Source organism: Chanodichthys erythropterus, chromosome 20 (genome assembly GCF_024489055.1).
Source record: "Chanodichthys erythropterus isolate Z2021 chromosome 20, ASM2448905v1, whole genome shotgun sequence".
NCBI classification, from domain to species: domain Eukaryota; kingdom Metazoa; phylum Chordata; class Actinopteri; order Cypriniformes; family Xenocyprididae; genus Chanodichthys; species Chanodichthys erythropterus.
The window spans coordinates 2,764,118-2,789,401 of record NC_090240.1 but is presented as its reverse complement, the minus strand read 5'-3'; the positions used below and the strand labels follow the sequence as shown (position 1 = coordinate 2,789,401).

The window sequence follows — 25,284 nt, the reverse complement described above, 5'->3', positions numbered from 1 at the left end:
CGAAATTCACTTTAAAGAAAGACTTACTATAAAACAAAACTTAATGAAGTGGTCAAACTATGTCTAGCCCACTGCATTTGTCTCCCAACATTGCGCATCCGTCATGCTATTCCCTTTTCATAATCAACATGTGAAATTTATTCATTTAAAAATAATAGGCAATAGCCCAATATTTAAATATAAATATGAAACTAAATTGGCTACATTATTATCCCTCTGGCCGACGAAAGCGCCGGCGCGTTCTGGTGGATTTTTTCCTCATGACAGCTGAAACAAAAACAGGCCTTCCGTCATTTTTGGCGATAGCTTACAGATTGATGCAAGACTACGGTCTACTTTTATTTGTGTACGCTCACAATAACAACAAAACCTTGTACTTTTGTTTTGAATAATAAAATAAAATAAAACAAACAGGGTGCGCTTTCAGCTGTCTCTCTGCGAGAATCTCAATTCGATAAGATATAACTGTTAGGTCTGTGTTAAATAAGAGGCAATCTATCCGCTGGAACGTGTTGTTTCTGAAATCATAACCAGTGCTCGTTGCTGCTGTTATCAGTTCTCTTGGCGCTCGTGCACACGCGCAGTTTCACACAGACAATCGAGCGTTTCGGTCTGGTAAACAAAATGCACACAACGTGTACTTGCTCTTGATGTACAATCACAGATGAACACCTTTGGTTTTAATTAGTAAATTTGCCTAAATATTTATTCCTGACGGTATTTTAGTCTGCGACATCAAAATCACTAAACATTACATAGAATATATAATAGCCAAAAAAATAAAAAATAAAAAAAATAAAATAAAATAATTATATATATATATATATATATATATATATATATATATATATATATATATATATATATATATATATATATATATATATATATATATATATATATAAAATCAAGAACAATTTAAAAAAATCAAGAACAATAGCAGTAAATAAGAATTATTGCTATTAATGTGGTCTTAATGCTGGACCGTTCTGAATGAAAATATTACAGAATGAAAATATTAAATTTATAATCCGTGTGTGTGCTCCTAATATAAATAAATGAATATATATATATATATATATATATATATATATATATATATATATATATATATGCCTAATGACTGTTTAATGACAATAGCATGCAGTAAGACTTTGTGTAAAGGTCTTTCTTTTAATTTTTGATGCATAGAGTAGCCTAAGACTATCCCACGTTTTGAAATTAACTCTCACTTTAAATTTTCTAATGGTTTTTAAGGATGTTAAAAGGTTATACTGTAATGTTGTTGTTTTACTTCGTCCTTTCATCTCAGTTTACAAACCGACATTTTATCATTACAGTCACTTTCCAATCCGTCCCTTTGCGCCACCTGGCGGTAGTTTTTTTACACGCGACGGAATTTCAGTTAACGCCGCAGCCCTGCGGCGGCGGTATGCGCGGCGGTAATACCCATTTTGGTTGTCCACCTACTGTATAATTTTGTTTAGCTTAAGGGTGCTTTCACACCTGCCTCATTTAGTTCGATTGAATCGTACCAGAGTTCGTTTGCCCCTTTGGTGCGGTTCGTTTGGGCAGGTGGGAAAGCAGCAATCGCACTCGGGTGCGCACCAAAAGCGGACCAAACAAGCGTACCGAGACCTGCTTGAAGAGGTGGTCTCGGTACGCTTTCAAACGAACTCTGGAGCGGTTCGCTTGAGATGTGAAAGCAATCGACCCAGTTAACGGACCAACGAACCAAATTATATCATTTCATAACGGAAAATATGATATAAAAATCAGTAATGTCTGATTCTGTGAGTGAGCACATTATTTACAATATCTGAAAGCCAACGATCGCCTCTGGTGTGTAATTACACTTCTCCGTGCGAGAATGCTGTCCCGACGAAGTATCAATTCCCGCTCTGCTTCATTATAAAATTCAAATGGTCTCTCTCGACAGACGGACAACAGGTCGCCTACTAGACAGCGCTGGGAAATCCAGAGACGGAGAGAGAGAGAAAGAGCGCGGGTTTGAATTTGCCGCAGCAAATATGAATTAACTGCGGGAGAGAGCTACATTTATAAAGTGTTTGTGTGTGTCTGGACAGTTACAAATAAAGCCACAATAAACTCATGGAGCGAACTTGTCAATCATTATTTTGATGGATGACGCAGAGAAAATTCTGACCAATAAGAGGACAGTTTTACTCCCATGTGACTTACCTTAAAGCATTTTGGTACGCTTTGAAATTTTGCCATGTGAAAGCGAACCGAACCAAGAAAAAAAGCAACATTGTAACAAATTTAGTCCCTGTTTCGGAACAAAACAAGCGATCCGTAGGTGTGAAAACACCCTAAGATGACCAAATGAAATTACACACATACCAATTAAACGCGCAGGTCTCCTCTCGTGCGTCCTCCTCACTGGACGAGGCAATATCACTTTAGTTTCGCTTTCAGATATCTATTTTATAGATATTTGATAGCCATCAATGCTTTTATCTTTCTAGATGTAATTACCAAAATCAAAGCAGTCCATAAACCTTAAATCCTCAAATCCGCGCATCAATCTGAGAGATCAGCCTCCTTACCTTGTCAAGTGGTCAAATTCTCGGTTTCTGAATGGACGGTTTGGCTTGATTGACATTCAGACATGATTTATATACCATCGACCTGTCCTAAAACGTTAGCATGCTTTGGTCGATTGTTTGGAGATCGCGTGTTTCTCCGTTCGAAGCGCATTTCCTGTCCTTCACATTCGCGACATAACAGTTAATTATTTATGAACGAAAGCGTGAAAAAATTTGAAAATGGTTTTGAAAGAAAATTGAAAGAAAATATCCAAAGCTAAAAGATGATATAGTGTGACTGATTGAAGCAGCCCGTATCAAAAGTGCGGGGGTCGATTTCTGTCTTTTCAAAACTGCGGGGGTCCTGACAACAGCACGCCTGTTCAGAATAACGTTACGGGTCTTTCCTCTACCTCCGCTCTGCTATTTATTTATTTATTTATTTTTGCTCCGCTCTGTTTCTCGCTCAACCGCGCGTTTTTATACTCAAACATCTCTGCGTCTCATTGAGAGGCGTAATAGTCGCGCGACAACGAATCGATAATGAAATTCGTTGCCAACTCTTTTGATAATCGAATTTTATCGATTTTATCGATTCGTTGTTGCAGCCCTATCAATTTGTAAAAATTGTAACAACCTCATATTTATAGGGTAAATTTGGTGTTCCATAGTATTTGGATCATGTTAAAGCTGCAGTAGGGAGTTTTTAGAAAACGTTGACTTAGCCTGAAAATTTGAACAAGCACAACTCACAGGTCACTCCCCCTTGCTCTCTGCTGCGCTACAGCCCTCCCTCCACAGCTCCTCCCCCATCACAACGGAGCCTGCCGTGAACGCGCAGGCTAAGCAAGCAGGACCGATGACGGCGGATAAACAGTTATGGCACATTCACTGATACGAACAAAGCATCAACAACATGATTTACATTGACTATGGCCTTCCCATACTTTGACTACAAACTTGGTCCTCAAAACATTACGTATTTTGCAATACATGTAATGTAACTATATGACGTATATGCACTATTTCTATAAGTAATAAATAGCTAGTAAGATAATATAACGGTAATGTTACAGTACGCAAATAACTGGCTTCTCCGGTTATCTCTGTATGTATATTTTAGCCAAGAATAAAACAAAATTTGTTATTAAACCACTCTGCCTCTTTTCGTTTTATTTAAAGAAACAAACAAAAACATTAATAGCCTCAGGCAACGAGTGATTAATTATCTGCAATGTCTGCTTATATTTATAACAAAACGAAATATTAAACAACCCTGCCTCTTTTCGTTTACATTTCAAAAATATTAAATGTAATACTATTTGTGCATACTCTGATTATCTTCACTGTAATGAAATGAAATAGGCTTTAACATAAAACACAACCTTCTCTTTTTGTTAAATGTCAGTTTTAATGTTCAATAATAGCCATTATAAAAGGTATAAAATATACAATAAGAAATAAAGCAAACAATTCAGTCAAGCGTACAAAATCAGCGCTTTAGTATGATACAAAAGTTAAATAGCCATATATAAATTTATGACACGTTGCCCTCAGCCAAAACTGAGCCAGCGGCAAACGTCAGAAGGATTAGCCGAGGTAAGGCTGCTCTTGGCCGGGTACATGAGCGCTGAGCATCCGGTGCTCGTCTGGATCTCAAAACTCTGACAACGTCAGATCAAATTGTCAGAAAGGCGCTATCTTAATTAACCACAAATTTGAGCTTTAAACCAGCACATTCTCGCCTGAAAAAATCTTAAAACTGCATATCATGACATAATAGAGCCCGATCACACAAAAATGCATATCAATAGTACGAGTTTGTAATCTCGTAGAATATATACGCCAAAATGAGTTTTTTGCGTGCATATGATACACACTTTATGGGGTATTATACGTACGAAACTGGATTGTTTGTCCGCCATAAGCAAAGCTGCTGCACACCGGTAATCTTGAATTTGAATGCCTGTACACACTGTGCACTATGGCTGTGCATGATAGGAGTGTGATCAGCGCGCACACGAGCTTGATTGACACTGCTAAGACACTCCTCCTGACTCTGATTGGTTGTTTTTTACCGGGAGCGGTGTATTTCTGCAAATGGCAATAGGACCACTGGGAGGAGCCAGAGGAGCTTGATTTTTTCACAGATTATCTGTCTCATATTCTACTGTCAGGACATAATGACAGGTTCAACAAATATGTAAAAAATACATTTTTACAAAAGTTACCTACTGCAGCTTTAACCACAGGTAAAAAAAACATGCATTGCACCTCACTACCATGGTAAAAAGTAACTATAATGTTCCAGTGGTATTTGTTATGAAAAATAGTACTGCTGTAATTATAATGTTATTATATTCAAATACTCCTTTAATACATTTAGGCCCGGTTTCACAGACAGGGCTTAGACTAAGCCAGGATTAGGCCTTAGTTCAATTGGGGTATTTCAGTAGATTTTATAATCATGCCCTAGAAAAAAAAAAAACATTACTGGTGTGCATCTTGAGACAAAACAATGGCACTGACATATTTTTAGATATGTCAGTTCAAGTTGGTTTTAGTTAAAACTGTTACAATATGCATTTTAGTCTAGGACTAGCTTAAGCCTTGTCTGTAAAACCAGGGGTTAATGCCTACGTTAATATAATAATACAATACATGAGACATTAGATTTGTTGTTTGTACGCTTCTCACTGGATCTCATAGTGCTATGTTACGAACCCCTGCTCTCTCTTTTGTTTTCTTTTTCCTTTCTGAGCATAGTTGCCAATTGGATGGGGGCAGAGCCTGATTATCTCCAACACCTGTGCCCTCTGCCTATTTAAGAGCTGCTGGTGGCATTCCACTTTGGCCTACTTCAAGAAACCTGTTGTTGGTGGTTTTGAAGTTTGTCTTTTCTTTTGTACAGGATGGTGAGTTTTGTTTGTAGGGAGTGAACCTGGGATGCTGGGATTCACTGCTGAACCCTCTGGAGGTGTCGTGGGCCTATCAGCGAAACATCAAGGAAGGAGGGCACCCACTTGACAACCCAAAGTCAAGTCAAGTCAAGTCAAATTTATTTATATAGCGCTTTTACAATTGGTAATTGTTCAAAGCAGCTTTACATATTAGAAGCACAGAAAAAGGGAAGTGGTTAAAAATAAGCTGTACAACCAAGCGTGGTAATATGTAACATATACAAGATGGTGCTACATTAAGCCAATGTCGGCTGACTCCCAGGGGTGGAAAAAACCCCCTAGGAGAAAAACCCAGCATGCTAGCACTGGGAAAAAAGTCCTAGGAGGGAAAAAACCCCTTGGAAGATATATATAATATATGTAAATGGATATGGAGATCAAAATCTGAATTATACATTTTTATTATAGAGATTAAAAATAGATTATATATATAAATATATGTAAGCGGATACGGGGATTAAAAATCTGAATTATAGATGCAGCCAGAACTGGGTCTGTAGGCCCATTGTAGGCCCATTGTCTCCTGGGGTGCCATCACTCAACTGACCATCCCACGGAGTCTCATCGGAGCCTCAATCATGCATTTTAGTGGCCGTGTGCCAGTAAATGCCTTTGCTCTAAGCTTGCGCTGCCGAGTGTTTTGAGCAGAGCATGGTTCAAATGAGCAGCATTGTCTTGTTCTGCTTTTGGTGTGTTTGCCATTTAATATTTCTCTATTGCGACGCATTACTTGCATAGTGCATGAACATAATATCGAACACTTATCAGACTTTTCAGGGCTCGACAATAAGGACTGCCCGATAGCCCGGGGCCAGTGTGAATGACGCTCGGGACAGTAGACGGAACGGTGTGTGATATATATTGTCTATATCTATGATATCGTAATTGTTGATTTAAATTATTGAGTATGTCCCTCAATTTACAAAACCAAACAAAAACACATTGAGTGCACGCATGCAATACGTGACGTAGTCTAGTAACAGTTAGGTTAGACTAGTGCGCATGCATATTTAGAGTGTACGCTTTCGCTGTGCATGATTTAGTCTATTAATCCTCAGGGGTCTGAGGCTGATTTGGAGCCTGGAGAAGTTTTGACATGCCCTGACATTTGTGCTTTTTCAGTTGTTCATAAACATATTAATGGAAAAAGTGTCATTACACTGTATTCAGCACAAACTAGGCTACAATAATATGTAAGGAACATGTATGTACATGTTTGTATTTTTGAACGAATAATGTTTATACGTGGTTATTGAAAAAACAAAAAACTTAAGTCACTGAAATAAAGCCAAAAAATATATATTAAATCTGTGTTCACAAGACTTCTGGGTATTGGAGGTTGTAGTCTAGAGTTGTTGCTTCAAAATTATGTAAAAATGATCATTCCTACTGGTTCATATAAAACAATAGAGATTTAATTTTTCTAAAATATCTTTGGTCAAGAAACACAGTATGCGTGGAGGCGTGAATCATGAATAATGGGTGATTCTCACCTGAGAAGACAAACGAATCACATAATAATGATCTGAAATGACTTGCATATTAATGAGGCCTTTCAGTCAGATAGGCTGTGAAAAAAAACCTCTGTTGATCATGTCTCAAGCTCATCATAATGTAAATCAAACACAAAGAAAAAACAGCAATACTGTGAAATATTATTACAATTTAAAATAATGGTATTCTATTATTAAAATATAATGCATTGCTATGATACAATGTGTCTGAACAGTTATGTTACCTCTATGGCATTTCATATAGGCTTTTAGCTTAAAAGCATGCACATTTGGAGAAATATTGATGGATTCTCATGTTTATGTCAATTTTCTATACAAAGGAGTGTTTATTCATTATTTATTGTCGTCACTGTGAACGCTGGATACTGTGTTTACAATTCATACTTGCAGCCGGAGGGCGCTCTGTGCACCTATAGTCCACAAATGCCAATGCTAAAGAAGAATAGGCAATCCAGGAAATAAATGAACTAACAGAGGCCAGAGATCGCCAACTATGGCTATTCAAAATACTTTTCAAGACAATAAATACACGATTGAGCGCTCCCTCCGTGGGCATGGCCACATTAGCGGATAATGAGCTGAATCGAGGACTTCTGACATGGTTCTCTTTTCATACAGATTACATAAACACAGAAGGTTTGTTTTCGATTTGACTTACACGATTTAAAACCAGACATTTCAACGTTTCTTTAGACACAAGTCAATTTTTTTTGTGATTAGTATTCACTAAGTTACAGTTCATTTTCTGAGAACTATCAGATTAGACTTCTTTCAGAGGGAGACGAGAGATCACGCATCATGTTAGTTTTCTTTATTTTACAAAAAGCACAACATTTTGTTTTTACTCTGAGTGTACACAAATAAAAGAAGAAAATCCACAGATTAAAATGGTGTATAGCTCTTAATTGTATGTGCAACATTGACAGAGTATTTTGAGTCTCTTTCACACTGGTTAGAAAAAAAACGCGGTGATCACGCCGGTGTGACCGCCGACCCGGGGGAGTTAAAATGCCTTTAGAATGCCCCAGTATATCTTTTATATTTATATCATTTTATATAGTTAACAAGTATTACACAGCGCCATTTTTTCTCCAAATATCAACAATTACAAATGTGATATTGATTTTATAGAGTACGAATGAACAAGAACTTAATATCAAGTGACTTACATTTTAGACACCAAATCGCCTGTTTCACTATTTCACCAATGAAAATGGTTCCAAAAAAAGTCCACAGAATTGTTTTGCGTCTCTGAGCGTTGAGCCCTGCATTTGTTATAATTTTATCAAGGAACATTACATAAAGATAATTATTGTTATTGTTTTATCGCCCAGCCCTATTTAATTCATTCATATATCAGGTGTTGGCACCAGTGCGACCTCTAAAAATTTTCGGAATTTAACATCTGAACACATTAGCATCCTCATCCGAGACGCAATCACACTGAGTAGATCACATCTCAATATTGTCATCTGTACAGTACAGTATCTGCATTTCCTTCCCTTCACCCTCTCTTCCTCCATCTCTTCTATCCACATGCAGAGATCACCTGAAATTTACCCAAAAATCTATATGGTAATGTGAACAATTACCATACAGCACTGAGACATTTCAAGTAATACCAAACATGTATAGTGCGACTAGTATAAATTGTCTCATCCCCACAGAAGTGAACCAAAAGGTAATAAAGGTTAAGACTTGGGATTTTGCTTACGGTGTGCCCTTTTCCATGGTCTTCCATGCAAATTACCTTCTGACCCCAACAAGGCGGAACCCAAGTCTGGGATCTTGATTAATGCAAATTCATATACAAGTTCATGACTCCACATGGAAAATGTTTTGTATTTATTATTTTCAAATTGATTATGTAATTGGCATGATTCATTTACCTGAACAATAATAAATTATTACATTTGAATTTAACCTGACTTGCTCTGAAATTATTAACTCTAGTAGATTAAGCAGTCCATGTCATCACAAATCTATGATCAGGTTAGTAACGGACTAAAATTCAGCTTAGGTGGAGCATTGTGGCATGCCGACTTAAGTTATAAAGCTCCGCCTAACAAATTGGCAGTAATCATATGTACTTAGACTTTAGAGACTAATACTGAAATTTCCATTTAAAACAACAGAGTTGTTAGACCAATCTAAATAGAGTGAGCCTCAACCTCTGATTACTGTAATATTATTCTAGCTAAGTGTACATGGGAAACTATGGCATGATTATATAAAGCTACCATTAGATTAAGTTAAGTTGATCAGCTTATTTGGTAATGGTCATGACGTTTGGTTAGATATAGTCTTACCTTAATTGTCTACAGATCTATGGGGACTAAATAGCATACTTTTAGAAATGAGCAAGCATGGTGCAGCTTGCAGTAAGTAATAGTAAATACTAGCAAATTTCTTCTGTATGATGACCAAGGCTGACGAGTTTGTGACCGTGAGATCCGTATACTCGTATGGTGTGAGACGATAAAATAGATTCAGATAAAAGATTAATTTGAATAAAATTACTTTGTCACACTCAAAGGACTGAATGTGCAGGAATACTTTTACCACTCCATTGGCTACCTTCCTTGGCTCAATGGGGTGGACCTTACACGTCCATTTGGTCACAGTCTGGAGACCTGACTAAATGTCTTTTTAGTGCTGTATTACAGCATTGTATCATATTTGATAAAGTTTGCATAATTGATTGAATAATTTCCCTATTTATTTCTGTGAAGCTGCTTTGAAACAATTTGAACTGTATAAGGCCCTTTATAAATAAAGGTGACTTGACATCACATAACACTCATGAATCAGAGTACACATGATTTTATGCTGGCTGATTCAAAAAAGATCTAATAATAGTAGAGCTGTCAAACGATTAATCGCGATTAATCGTATACAAAATAAAAGTTTGGGTTTTCATAATATATGTGGGTGTACTGTGTGTAATTATTATGTATATATAAATACACACAAATTAATATATATATTTAAGAGAAATATGTTATTTATGTACAAAATATTTGTATTTATATATAATATAAATTATATAAAAATATAAATAAATACATATACTTGTAAATATTTCTCAAATATATACATGAATGTGTTTGTTTGTATTTATATATACATAATAATTACACACAGTACACCCACATATATTAGGCAAACTCAAACTTTTATTTTGTATGCGATTAATCGTTTGACAGCCCTAAATAATAACTGTATTTACAAAATGACATAATGTGTTAATTGCTTTCTGCAGTTTATTTTATAGTACAGTTTATTTTGTCCATCATGACAACTTATTTTTTGTTTGATTGTTTTTACCTCTTTCAAAAACTGCTCCCATTTAAAAAAAACAGAGAGGATCACCATTTGGTTCCTTCTGGAGACTGTGAACTAAACCAGTCTCACAATTTGTTTGCTTGTTATAATTTAACGCCATACAAGCTACCTCGGCTATATTCATGGTGAGAACAAGATTTTATTTATTGTTTTATAAAAAGGTGGAAAAAAAAAATTAAGTTTTTTTAAATTTGATCTTAGATAAAAATTCTAAAACTAAATCAGGCCTTACTTCATTAAAAATCTTTTCATAAAAGTCAACAGAAAAATAAAGAGTTCTAATGGATTTCAAACTAACACAATCCATCAAAATATGCTTCAATGATCACAATGATTTAACTGCTATTTGCTGAATGCCAATGGTATGTTAAAGTATTTTAGTGCCTCGCTCAAATTTTACCTGGTTAAGCTCCATGTTGATCTCATCTATTCTTCGTTTGGCTTGTTCCACTTCCTCTGTGAGCTCCTCTTCCATCCTCTTCTGCTCATCCAGAGACTGTCTGGAGAGCAGAAAGGGAAAGACGGCAATGATGCACAGACACCAACACTGATTGCCAGATGTGATGCGTTGTGATGCATTTGTACCTGCTGGTAGTGATGTAGTCCTCCAGCTTCTCAATGCGTTTCTGGTTCTCCTCGATTTCTCTGATCTTCTGCTTGATCTTGGCCTATAAGTAACAACAATTACAGCAATTCAAGCTGCTCTGTTTATTTTCACTGTATAAATTAAATTTGCTGAAAATTTTTGGACCTCCGTTTCTATTTTCTTTCTCTCCTCCAGGTCCAGACGGTCCTGGTCAGCTTTCTGGTCTCTGTTGAATTTCTCTAGCTCTTGAGCCAGTGTAGCAGCTCGCTTACTAGCCTCTTCCTTCAGACGGTGATATGCCTTAACCTGAACACAAAGACAGCAGTTTTATTACAGTGCCCCTATTATGCCTTTTTAAAAGGTTCCTAATATTGTTTTGGGAGTCTCCTACAACAGGTATACATGCATGCAAGGTCAAAAAACACTTTCGTTTTCTCATAATATACATTTAATTTCACCTCAATGAATTTCACCTCTTAAACAATTTGTTTGAAGCAGTTCAAAGAATCAGTCTTTCTAAACCCGTCCTTTCCATGAGCCTACACTGTTCTGATTGGTCAGATGGTCCAATCCTTTGTGATTGGTCTACTGCACGCACCACGCGCCCATTGCCATAACTGAATGACATCTATCAATTCGCAAGACATTGTATACAATGTATGGACAGACCGTATCAATTCGAGCCTGACGATGAAATGTCTGAAGTCGATCAACCAGAAAATGATTTGTGATCACATATTGAGTACGACGTTTCTATATGGTAAGTGTCACCTATAGCAGCGTCACTGGTATACTTTATGTAGATGCACCATAGACTAAAAAAAGATGGAAGACGCAACACCGCTTCCTTCCATTGTTATGAACTGAATGTAAAACGCACGATGACGGGCGTTGACATATTAAGCAAAAACGTCAGTTTGGAGCCTGGGCATGCGCAGAAGGAGTCATCAGTGGAGCCCGGTGGCGGATACACGGTATTAAACTTCCGCTCAGACGACTGCGTCATTATTGATGTATTTTAAATAGGCTATATAAATTATACACAACTTAAAATTCTACCTATAAAATAAAAGGCTATTCTGTTTCTAGAGCAATAATATTTTTGAAACAGCAAATTCAGTAAATAAACTCAATATAATATGCCACTAGAAACAACTCTGTGTCAGAAACGGTCCTGCCATTTTAAATCAAGTTCAACTAAGTTACAGGAGATCGATTGCTGTAGATAGTGCTCTATAATAAATTAGAGTAGGCTATCATTAGTTTTGTCCTGATAATTATTATTTTATACCCATAAAAATAATTAGTAACTGCCAGATAACCTCCACCTGCTTTTTCCTGTCATTGCTAACGTTAGGTGTGTTATCTTAACTAATAACATTTATTAATTAGCTTATAAAGCACACATTTAACGTTACCGAAAAAAAGTTCAGTGATCCGTCAGATCCTGTAGGTCGGTTAGTACGGTTTACTGCTGAACAACTAATTTTGTCAGTGTGAAATAACACAGAAATCAAAAATTAGTAGTTATACATCTTCAATCTCCCTTCGAAGCTCCGACAGTCCTCAGAGAAACTATCAGTCACAACTGTCAATCATAATGAAACACCCCGTTTCTATAGCATCAAATTGCTAGCTAAAATCAAACTTATCACAAAAACGAACAATTGAATTTATATCAGCAAGATAACAACTACCCTAAATGACCAAAACCATCTTTCGGAAAATTTTATTTGAAGCGTAATTTTTTTGTTTTGATTCCCATTCGTTTGAATGGAGAGGGCGATCAGGGGGCGATCAAAGAGCCCGCAACTTCACTTTTCAGAACGTATGAGGCACACCCGAGATGAGAATGCCAAGCGAAGCTGAAAACCTCTAACATAAGATAAACATTTAGGCCAGAGGTGTGCAGACTTTTTCGTCATAACTATTAACATTGTAATGTAAAACAGTGATTACAGCCATGTTGTAAACTCCCACGTTAGCCAAGCACAAACGTGAATAGCTGATAATGCATTACACTCTGTAAACAAAAGTCGTGCTCCATCCTTGATCATTACTCCAAGTAATAAGATTTTTAGACAACATTGGACCCACATCTGCATAGCAGAACTACAGAAACGTGAGTTAGCCAGGTAGCAGGAGACATACAGATGAGGGTGTACATTACACAACAACATACAAAACTACTAATTTTGAACGATTGCTAGAAAATATAAACATGGATTATTAATCATACTTACAGGATGAGATTCAGAGGAGCAAGCTGGTCCAAATAAACTGGGCACTGACCCATATTTTAAGACCAAGCATTTTGTGAATCCTGCATTAAACTCCCTGAGGTTTGAGGAGCAGTCGTCAGTAAAATGACGGGAACACAACAAAAAATTGTAGTGCTGTGGTTTTGTTGAAAAAATGAATTTTCCCTGCCGTTTGCACACCCAATAAGTGGGTGGGCAATATGGTAATGTTTTGTTGTGACATCACAACGAAATGCTTGGGATTTGTTTTACAAACGACTCGTTTAATTGACTCTGAGTCGACAATAACTTTATATACGGTGCAGACCTGCCAACCTTGGAATTTTTTTTTTAATTTTTGAGAATACAATACACAAAGCACACACACCCATCTTCGTTAATCTAAGTTTGACTGTTAAAGTTTTTTTAATTTGACACAATTAAAAATTACACTACACCTGCTCAAAAGCATTTTTTTAATTCATGATTAATCTTGCATTGCATAATATGTTCTTATACAAACTGACAACCACAAGTGAATTGCATTCATATATTTAATATAGACTAAAAATTTTTGTTTGCAATTTCAAGAAGGCTGCATTTACATACAACTAACCTGACAGCTGAGTCGTTTATACAGGTTTTGTAATGAAAACTAGTCTACAATTAAGAAACCCTTAGAAAACAGTAAACATTGAGTTTACATGTGATTCATTTAAAATACTTAATTTATTACTCCAATATCCAAATATGATACTAAATCCCACAGAAAAAAAGGGTTTCTATTTGTAATGTGCTGTCTTTGAATTATAAACAATGCTGCATTCACGTCACCACGTATTAACCGGAATCTTGAGATAACAACACGTGACGTTATATTCGGAGCTGTTCACGTCCTTTTGGTCCTTGGACTGGGAATAATGGTCCTTGGTCCTTGGACTGGGAATAATGCGTTTCCATTGCACCACTATCAACGCCTAAATGAATCTACAGCGGTCAGGTGGTACCGCGGCCACGTGGTACATGTGGGAGCTTTCAGAAAACTCCCAGCTTACAAGCTGTAATTACGAGCTCTACGAGGACGTGAACGCTTTTTACAAGCTAGAAACCTAGAAACCCGCAACTACAGGAATTACGAGGCCACATGAACGCACCTCAAGACAAACATTCGCTGAATAAAGGTTAGCCAATACAAACATATTTATAGAAAACAGTTGACAATGAATAGAAAGGACCAATAAGAGCAAACAAATCGAGTTTTCAAGAACATCAAGAAGTTAGTCATATAACGAGGGGTTGTGTTAACTAAAGCGTCCGTCATTTACAGAATCTTAAAAACATGGGTGGATAACTAAAAATATTTTTATATAAATTATATAAATAATGTTCAGTTTCTCGCACAAACCGATCGTTTATATATCAAAATACCGGAAATGTGTTTAAAAATCATATCACCGTTATCGGAAAAAATTATATTGCGATATATATTGATATTGAATTATTGTCCAGCCCTAACTGAGAATAAATAAATAAACGCCTGTTTCTCCAGACTCACGCTTGTCAGTCAGTCATACACCACAACATTTTCATAATCAGCGATTTCAATTTTATTTAGATTTGTTGTTCAATATTACTTGTGCATTTTATACCCGTTTACCTTAAGGAGTTAAAAGTGCGTGAGTGTGCTGTCCTCGCTTGAGAATTCAGTCACTGAGACGGCGGGAGTGGAATGAGGGATTGAGCGGAATTTTGTGTTGCTGTCGATTTGCAGTCTCTTTTTATTGATAGGCCGTACGCATTTGTCAATCACCACCATTTGCTATTTGGGGAAATGAACCCAGCGCTGATTGGTCGAACTCTTTTGCTGGATTTGAGTACTAGTCGTGCACAGAGGAGTCACCGGGTTTTTGCGTAGTATAGAGTGACAAATCGTACCAGTGTACTTTGAGGTCAAAATGTGTACCTGGTACGCAAAATGCGTACATGTTGGCAGGTCTGACGGTGCACTTTCAGATTTAAAACTTTGCAGGATGTTTTCATTCACTTAGAGCTATGTTACACACTACATGAAAGGTCATTTTTAAAAATCCATAATAGGGGCACTTAAAATGTATTATGGCAAGGAAGCTGTTATTTAATAATTTAAGGCAATACTCTGCAAGTTTGTTTTACCCTAGTAAAAGTATACTTTTACCATGCAAAACTAGATGACTTTTTACTATGCAACTAGACCTCTGCAAATACATGAGCCCTTGCACAGATCCTTATGGTCTGCATTTAACTTTTCATGCCAGGACCAGCTGGGACCTAAACAAACATTTTAAACAAGGATGTTCATCGAGCTTAACATTAAAAATGGCAAGACCATAAAGAGAAATTATAAAATTAATTTTCCATCTTCTTAGGACACAAATAAATCAATTTCATGACTTTTTTTTTTCACCACTGTGGGGGTATAAATTCATTAAAAAGGAATGCGTGTTTGGTAATGCATATTTTTAAAACATTTATTTTATTCTCTCAAACTTAAAAAGGTGCAATATATAATGTTTTTGCAGTAAACTATCCAAAAACCACTAGGCCAGTGTTATATATTTTGTTCACTTGAGTACTTACATTATCCCAAATGTTTCCAACTGATTTGGGGCCTGGAGAAGTTTTGACATGCCCTGACATTTGTGCTTTTTTCAGTTGTTCATAAACATATTAAATGGAAAATGTGTCATTACACTGTATTCAGCACAAACTAGGCTACAATAATATGTGAGGAACATGTATGTACATGTTTGTGTTTTTGAAGGAATAACATTTATGCGTGGTTATTGAAAAAACAAAAAAAACTTAAGTCACTGAAATAAGGCCAAAAAAGTATATTAAATCTGTGTTCACAAGACTTCTGGTTATTGGAGATTGTAGACTAGAGTTTTTGCTTCAAAATTATGTAAAAATTATGCTGCCTACTCCTTCATAAAAAACTAAATCAATATATTGTTTTATAAGACACTTTTTTGCCAAGAAACACAGTATGCGAGGAGGCGTGAATCACCACTGAATAATGGGCCATTCTCACCTGAGAAGACAAAAGAATGGGATAGTAATGAGCTGAAATGACTTGCATATTAATGAGGCATTTCAGTCAGGTAGGCTGTGAAAAAAACCTTCTGTGATGTCTCAAGCTCATCATGATATATGAAACATACAGAAAAATATTATTACAATATAAAGTAATGGTTTTATATTATACTTTAAAATAGAATGTATTTCTGTGATGCAAAGAGTCTGAATATAGGCTTTTAGTTTAAAAGCATGCACATTTGGAGAAATTTTGGATTCTCATATGCTTATGTCAATTTTCTATACAGAGGAGTTATATTTATTTAATATTCATTGTCATTACTATGAGTGCTGGTGTTTGTAATTCATCCTTGAAGTCGGAGGGCGCTCTGTGCATTTTTAGTCCACAAATTCATCTAAAAGAAGAAGAGGCTATTCCATGAATGGAGTTTCCAATTCATACTACAGCCGGAGGGCGCTAAAGAAACAAAAACTCATTTAAAATTCATCTATAGAAGAAAAGAAAACAGGAACTAACTGCATGTCTTCTAGAGATCGCTAACCATGACTTTTATATCCAGATAAACACTTTTCAAGACAATAAATACACGATTGAGACGATGAATGCATGTATTGCCTCTGAATTTGCATCTGAATAGCGTTGGCTCCGTGGGCGTGGCCACATTAGCGGATAATGATCTGAATCACAGACTTCTGACATGGCTCTCTTTTCATACAGATTACATAAACACAGAAGGTTTGTTTTCGATTTGACTTACATGATTTAAAACCTGACATCTTAACGGTTTTTTAGAGATGAGTTTAATTTTTCTGTGATTAGTATTCACTAAGTTACAGTTCATTTTCTGAGAACTATCAGATTGGACTTCGTTCAGAGGGACAGGAGAAATCACGCATCATGTTAGTTTTCTTTATTTTACAAAAAGCACAAAATTGTGTTTTTACTCTGAGTGTATACAAATAAAAGATATTCTATAGTTTCAATTGATATATTACTTATGTCTCTATGACAAAAAATGACGGAGTATTTTAAGTCTGTTTTGCTGCAATGTGAAAAAAAACCTGCAAAACGCGCCGGCGTTCAGACCTCAGAGTGTTAACCAGGGCTCCGGGACGTGTGAGGAGTCGCCTGTCAATTGCGTCATACCCGCGTTACCCTCGGTTTCCGGTTTTATTTTGTAGAAACCATGAAAACACCAAAGACGCTTTAAAATATTACACGTTTTAATAGACAAGGGAACATCTGTTTTGATATATTTACAGACAGAAAACGAATTGTTATATAGCTCAACACATTTAGTCTTATTGTTTAAATCAATTTTCTTGATTTTTTTCAATTACCATGCTTTACCATGCCTCAGAGAAAAACACTATTTTGTCGAATAGCTAACAGCATAATCAGATGCAGCTTTATTTTTATTAACAGTAATACATAATTTTCTCCATCATACAATACGTTTTAAAATTAATTGCGTTTAAAAATTAATCTTACTGCAGTGTGCAACAAGTAGCCTCACAGCAGCCGCCGAGTGAACGCACAGAATAACGTTATAATATCATTTTCAACACACTCAAATGTATCTAATAATAAACAGAGCTGCATTACCTCATACTCATGACCGGAAAAGCGGAAGCGGCACCGGCGACTGTGTCATAAAAGTTCCGCTGCTCGTGAGGCCTCATTCAGCTTGATGACACTTGGTCCTGCTCTGCTTCATACTACAGTAACGTTAATAATCTCATCCATGAACACGAGTTCTTCCCGACTCCAATCCCTATTCTTTTGCACTGTCCGTTGAGATGGAGATCACATGTCCCAAGATTCCGCTCTAAAACTTTGCATCATCAAGCTACGCCTTTGTTTTGAACAGACTTCTAGCGACCTCTAGAGGACAAAATTATCACATATTGTACCTTTAAATTAAACATTCTTTGTAAAATTCTGCTGAACAATAAGTATAATGCCTTTAATGAAAATATTAGCCTACTGTATCATATTTAATATCTAAATTTACATAAAATTATCAATGACCAAAACTTTGCTGAAAAACTTGTACACAATCTACTTCATGCCTTCTCGTCCTCCGATTGATAGTTCATACTTTTTTTTTTTAAATCAAGTCTTTTTTGATCAGAAATCTTTAATGATTTTTATAAAGTAAATGTAAGAAACATTTACTGGACTGAAGCAAATTGAGTTTACTTGATCATTCATACACCATTTGTAATGTTAAAAATGTTTTCATATTAATGTAAATATGACAACAGGCTTTTGGGGACCATTTATTTGTCCATCTCACTATCATTGATTTGCAATGAATTGCATATATGAGCAATAACAACCTGAAGTATACATATGATACTCAAAAGAAAAAAAGAACAAAAAAGGCATATCATTTCAAAAGGAGTATCATTTCATATATATACATACATACATACACACACACACGCCTACACTACTTTGGGACCCGACACAACAGAGTGCGGCACGGGACAAGATTTGATGAGTAAGTGCGGGTGGCCACTCATGTGTGCCATGCCAAGACACTCATGTGTGCAGGTAGCCTTTCCCTGCCTGTTGTTGATTGCTTTTAGAGGGAAAAGCTGCCCATAACTGCTGATCTAGGATCAGTTTTCTTTGTAATAATAGCATATTGGCAAAACGGCTTCGGCAGCGATCCAGTGCGTATCTGTGTTTGCGCTCTAGGGAACATCAAAGGTTTCTATTTACAGCATGTTTTTGCAGCGTTGAGCAATGTAGCCAATCCCAAACATATCTGTTGATTTCTTGAACACAATGGCCAATCAGAGGTGTCGGTTAAAACGCCAGAGATTTTGTTCAGTGCTGAGTTTTGCATTATAACAAAGTGTAGACATTTTTAAAGATTCATTGTGAAATCAGGTTAATTGATTATAATGGAGCTATATATTAACTTTATTCAGTAGCCTGTACTTGCGTTTCTGTTAAAATTAACAGTGGTTTGTATATGTACATGATTTTAATAATTTATCTGGAGCGTTTAAGCTGGAATGTGTAGGGAGTAGGAGAAGGTAACATAAAAAAGGAAAAATCCATCCCATGCAGACCTCTAGTCTAGAGGTCTTTTTAAGATGTACCTGATTCTCTTCCAGCTGTAGATCTTGTCCCTGACTTTGAGCTTCCTCCTCCATCCTCTCCTCAAACTCCTGTCTGGCCATCTCCACTGCCCCCTGCTCACGGTCCAGCTCATCCATGTCTGCCTTGCGTTTTTTGTAGCATTTCTGGGCGTTCTGCAGCGATTTACGAGCAGCCTCCAGTTTCTTGATCTTGTGAGCAGTATTCTCCTTGGCTTTAATATACAGAGGCCTTTTCTGATTGAGCTCTGCATCCTTCTCCCTGTCAACATGTCAAACAAAATTAATTAACATTTTACAATTAGCTGCACACTATCACATGTGGATCATTAAGAGATCTCCAGACTACTTTCCATCTCCTCAACAAAATAAATAACATTGTTCTAGTGTTTTTTGGAGATTTTAAATCCAAAAATCTTGTGCCTTTAACACCCTAAACCAGTGCTAACCCTGCTCTGAAGCAGGGTTTCATAGCCCCGGGTAAAAAGTAGGGATGTGTCGATCCGATACTGCCATTTTTGCCGGATTGGGCATCGGTCAGTAGTGATCAATACTGCATCATGTTCAGTTACAAAAGTCAACACGATGAAACTCTCCAAGATGATTCAATGTTCCTATTATTATATTTGATCTGTATATAAATGTCTATGGCTTTGCTTAAAAAGGACTTTATATTGCTGGAGTTTTTTTTGCCGTTTTTAAAATCATGTTCCTTTCTACCAGAGTAGAGAGCACTATGAGAGAGCTCCCTCGTGAGTAGGGCTGTCAACGAATATTCTAAATTTGAATATATATTCGAATAGTTCCTCCAAGGTTTCTACAGGTTTCATCAAATCTAATTTAATGCTTTTTAATGCCAATTTTTAAATGTATTAATGCCATATATATACATATATATATATATTATATGCCGCTAAATGTCGATAGATGATGACATACAGCAATTAGAATATTCACCATGTCGTTGTATTTGCATTCTGCCAAGTGTCAGCCCTTTACATTTGTTTGCTTCTCTGCTGCTACCCTTTTGCTCACATAATATATTTTAATACAGCCAAATTCCCAATAAAAATTGTTTGATCTATATATTTTTTGTTTTTGTTGTCAGACAATATGAAATGGTGACTGAAACGCGGCCCATTAAGATTACACAGGGCTCGACATTAAGCCTCGTCATGTGGACATGAGTAAATCGGTCATTCACTTGTACGAGTGAAACAGTAGTATTTTTTTTTGTGGTAGAAATATAAATTTGTTCTGAAGCAATATCCTTTCAGAATACTGCAGCTTTGACATATGTAAATCTGCATATTTTTGATTGATTTCGACTGCATTAAATAATGTTATGAGATTATTTAAAATAATTTTGATATAATTTTGAAAATACAAATATGAAATGTTGGAGGGGAAATTATATTTTAAAAATGAAACTAAACCACCAGTAGGTGGCGTCAAGTAACCGTCTTATTGAGTGGGTCATTGATTCATTCATTCAAACGATTCATTCCAATGGCTGATTCATTCAAAAATTAGGCAGTTGTTTATAAATGGGTCATTTCATCTTTGACTCAACCGATTCGTTCAAAATGCTGAATCATTCAGTAATGAAAACAAGGCTGAGTGCTGCGCTTTGGTTCTGTTGTGATCTTTGTTTGAAACTATTTTCGCTGATAAAATAGAACAAAAACAGCCAATGTTCCTTCTAAAATGTAAGTGGCTTAATATAAACAATTTGTTAACTGAACTGTTGTATGAAATCAGTGTCACGTTTTTAATCGTGATGGTAGCCTATTTAGGAAAACAGCATTCTTGGTCGTGTGATTTTGCTTACCAATATCAAGTTATAAAAACTCCACATTTTGAATTTTTACTGCAGTATGTTTAACCAAGTTTCTTTTTGTGTGTGCTTCACTCATGTTTCCATTTCTCCTCAAGATGCTGCGTGAGTCTCCACAGCGCAACCTTGTTATCATCAGTACATTATACAGCCTATTATCATCCACTATTGATCGCCACTAACACTAAATGTAATAAAATCAGCCATTCTCTCGTTTTGGTGATTCCCAAGTTTTTTGGTATTGACGTATTAATCAGGTCCTTGTCCGGTCGGGAAAGTAAAGTTCGAGCCCTAACATGTTAAACCAGTACTAAAATCCTGGGGCCGTATTCACAAAACATTTTATCTTACCACTAAGAGTTCTCCTTAATAGCAGTAAAAGTTCTTAGCTAAGAGTTTTCTCTTAAAACCTATTCACAAACCTGCTTTTACTAAGGAATAGACAGAAGTCTTAAGCTAAGAGTAAGGGTGGGGTTGACCTCATTGCTATGGAGTATACACATAGTGATTGGCTGATGGGGGAGGAGTCAGCGATTTAATCATAGAAATATTGTAGAATGAGGTGTCATGTTTCCATATTAAAATAAAGGTTTTAAAATACAAATGTTGCCCTATTCAAACAAATATTTTTTAATAAAAATTGCCATAGTCAAAATAAAATGTTGCCATAAAGGTTTTAAAATAGGCTGAGTGTCACTAATTAAACTAGTATATACAGTTAATTGTCCACCTCTTGGATGTCTGCATCTCAAGATATTGTAGAATTCAAGCGACAAATTATGTTTTTTAAACAAAGTTTGGGAGAAACACATTCGAACAGTTTTTCTAATCAGCTCGAGAGGAGGAATACATACACAGACGAAAGCTGACTCACCTAGTTACTTCGACAGTTTTCTGCATCCCTCCGCCACCCCACTCTTCACTCTCAACTGGGGATACGGAGATAACTTTGGGTTTGGCCTAAATTTCAAGCTCAGAGCCCTCAATCCCCTTGGACAGCACACCAAATACGCTTATTATATATATATATATATATATATATATCTCAGTCTCAGTATATTAACTCATAATCAGACAATATTTATTTATTAGTTAAAGATTTTTTTTTTTTTTTGCGTCTCATCGAAGTTCAAATCTATAGATAAAAATGTATTGCATTTATGAAGAAAAAGTTCAGCAACTAAGGCTCTATCGCTATTGCCTCAATGGTGTTCAGTGTCTTTGGGTGGATTAGGATTGTTTGTGATTTGGTCTTAGTGACCATTATTTTTAAGAGTTTCTCCTAAATCGGCAAGTTAGGAGCTACTTTTAGCCTTAAGATGTTTTGTGAATACGGCCCCGGATTTATAATTGAGGCGTTGTCTGACAAAATCACCATACACATAAGACAGACATTTGCTGTGATTTTGGCTATATGTACACGTAAAATGATCACTCAAGTTAGAAGCAATAGTATCTATTTTATTTGTTCTCTGACAGAGCGCACATCCTCAATGCTGAACGGCCTCTCTGGGCCGTCTTTTCCTTTGCCTGTGGCAGGAAAGCGATCTTGCGCTCGTGCGGTAGTACCAGGGGGTCTTGGAAGCTAGATCAGGTTAACAAGTCGCTATATTCGTCACAACACGCTTTCTTCGTAAAAGGGGCCTGAAAAGTCACTAAGTTGGCAACACTGATGCAGCCTTCTGGCTACAGGTCCCAGCCCGCTGCTGTCCAAACCGGCGTTATGACAATTTTGCACCGGCTGGAGGCAATTATGAAACTGGTTCCGTGTGCGTATCACACCAATATACATATTTTGCGACAGCAAATGAAAGTTATTTATTATTTAGGCTTTATTCAAAATAAACTGGTAGTATTATTTTTCTTAAAAACTATCTAAAAAATGTAATGCTTGTAGAAATAAAATCTAATGCTTCTTAATGCCATTTAAGGCCTTAATTTCCACAAAATCAATTTAATGACTTTTAATGCTTTTTAATGACCCGTGGATACCCTGTCTTCATGCGCACAGTAACTGAAATTTAAAAATGTTAAAAGAGAAGGCTCAAGGTATAGGTATAACCAGGGCTGGAAATGGCTGAGATCCCACTAGGGGGACTCTATATCAGAAGTTTTTTTTTGTTTTTTTTTCCAGATGTATTTAAATATAAAATATTATATAATGTTATAATATGCTAACATTAAACAAACCCATTTCATGTTTCCTCCAAACAATATTTTCTTATTATCAAGCAGGCACATGAAAGGTCAATGAAAAACATTTATGAATTGTATGTGGCACAAATATATTCATTCAACAGAATATTTGCTTGGAAAAAATTACCCATTTGATTTTTGCCAAATTAAAGATACATTGTCTAGGAATTTACAAATTTTGTGCATACTGAATTGAACAGTTCACAAACATTTTAAATACATGGTTAAAGAAAACTGAATGTTTTGGATGGCTACCTCTCAGTTTAGTATACTTTGAAAATCAACAATTACACAATTAAAGGGGAATCCAGTTTTAATGCAAAAGGAAGCTGATGTGATTCTGAATAGACAACTAAAACAAAAGAAAAAAACAAAAAAACCAATGTAATTTACTAGAGATTCTGACAATGTTAGTTGCTGCAGTCTATTTACAAAAACCATTAATTATACGGAATTAATTAAATTAATTGATTCAATGAAGATGTCACTTGTTTCATAGATGAATCAACGTTTTTGAACAATTCAATGACATACACGATTCAATGACATACATTTTTAACAATCAACAATTGGCGCCACCTATTGGTGTAACGATATAATTGATGCAATCTTTATTTGAAGTATCAAGTTACTTTCAAAGGGTGATTTACTCCATTTTGTTCACTTTGAACAAAACGTTTGGGATGGGTGAATGTTTGTCTTCCGCGGTTGTGAAGAGTTTGGGTTTGCTCCCTCGTGAGTAGGGCTGTCAACGAATATTCTAAATTTGAATATATATTCGAATAGTTAAAAAAAAAAAAAAAAAAAACAATTTCGAAGGTGAAAATTAATATTTGAATTAAAAAAAATGTGGGGAAAAAAAAACGCCCGCGGTAGTAGAGGCGTGGCTGTCTGATTTGTGAGTGGGCGCGCTAGCGCGCCTGAGGGTTCAGGGACAGGTCACAGGAGTCGCACTGTCTGGCAAGTTAACGCTTCTTGCATGGAAGATGGCAGAAAGTGCAGAGCCCAACTCGACCACAGCAGAGAAAGCGATTTTAACCCCCCAAAATCTAAAAAGCCATGTCTGGAAGTACTTTGGATTTTGGTCGGTAGGAGGTAAAATTGTTGAGCACAAAACTCTTGATAAAGTTGTATACAAGCTATGTAAGATACAGTTAGCATACAGTCTCGTTTTGACACTTACTTTGCTTCGCCCGCCACAAACTCGTTGTCTGCAACACGACAAGAGGCCATAACGGAGAAATTAATTTCGTTCATTTGTAAGGACGAAAGTGCGCTGGAATAAATTGCAGTCAGTTCCCCCCTCCCCCCTTTTTTTTTAAACGAGCACCAAGAATGTAAGTAGCCTTTTTCGTGTTTAATAGCACTTTATTTTTTTTTAACCTCAGGGTAAAAGTTATTTGTTTTCACATTTCACGGAATTGTGTGCCTCATTTTATTTAACGTTAAACAGAAACATTACTTTAGTGTAGGCTACTGTACTGACTGAATAGATATTGCATGAATAAAGGATAAATGCACTGCTTCCACTGGTTTAATTATTTACCGTTTCATGTCAAGGAAAAGTTCCATGTTTACCACAGCACAACTCGCTCGGAGCGTTCAATATGCTGTAAAACTTAAATATTAATAATATTTGTTTCAATCACTGAATGAAGCCTGCTATATTTGGGACAAGAGTCGAGAGTCTCGCGACCCTAAATTGCTTGCACAAAACTCTTGATCAGCACTCAAAATTTGTTTGTTCATTTAAACCGTTATGCGCAGAGAGCGTGAGGGTGAGAGAGAGTGAGGTCTGCGGTCTTGGCCATTAGTTGATTTACTTGTTTTTGTGTAAGTAATACGTTGTCAAATATGTTTAAACTTAA

General features: G+C 36.2%; 1 protein-coding gene across 1 annotated transcript in view; it reads right to left on the bottom strand.

The window, feature by feature from the left end:
* smc1al (structural maintenance of chromosomes 1A, like) overlaps positions 1-25,284 on the bottom strand; it is a 90,885-nt gene that overhangs the window by 47,913 nt on the left and 17,688 nt on the right. The window contains exons 6-9 of the mRNA XM_067371978.1: positions 19,387-19,645; positions 11,120-11,260; positions 10,954-11,036; positions 10,769-10,868 (exon numbers count right to left, since the gene is read on the bottom strand). Of these exons, the coding sequence (XP_067228079.1) occupies positions 10,769-10,868; positions 10,954-11,036; positions 11,120-11,260; positions 19,387-19,645 (583 nt within the window). The remainder of the gene's footprint in view (positions 1-10,768; positions 10,869-10,953; positions 11,037-11,119; positions 11,261-19,386; positions 19,646-25,284) is intronic.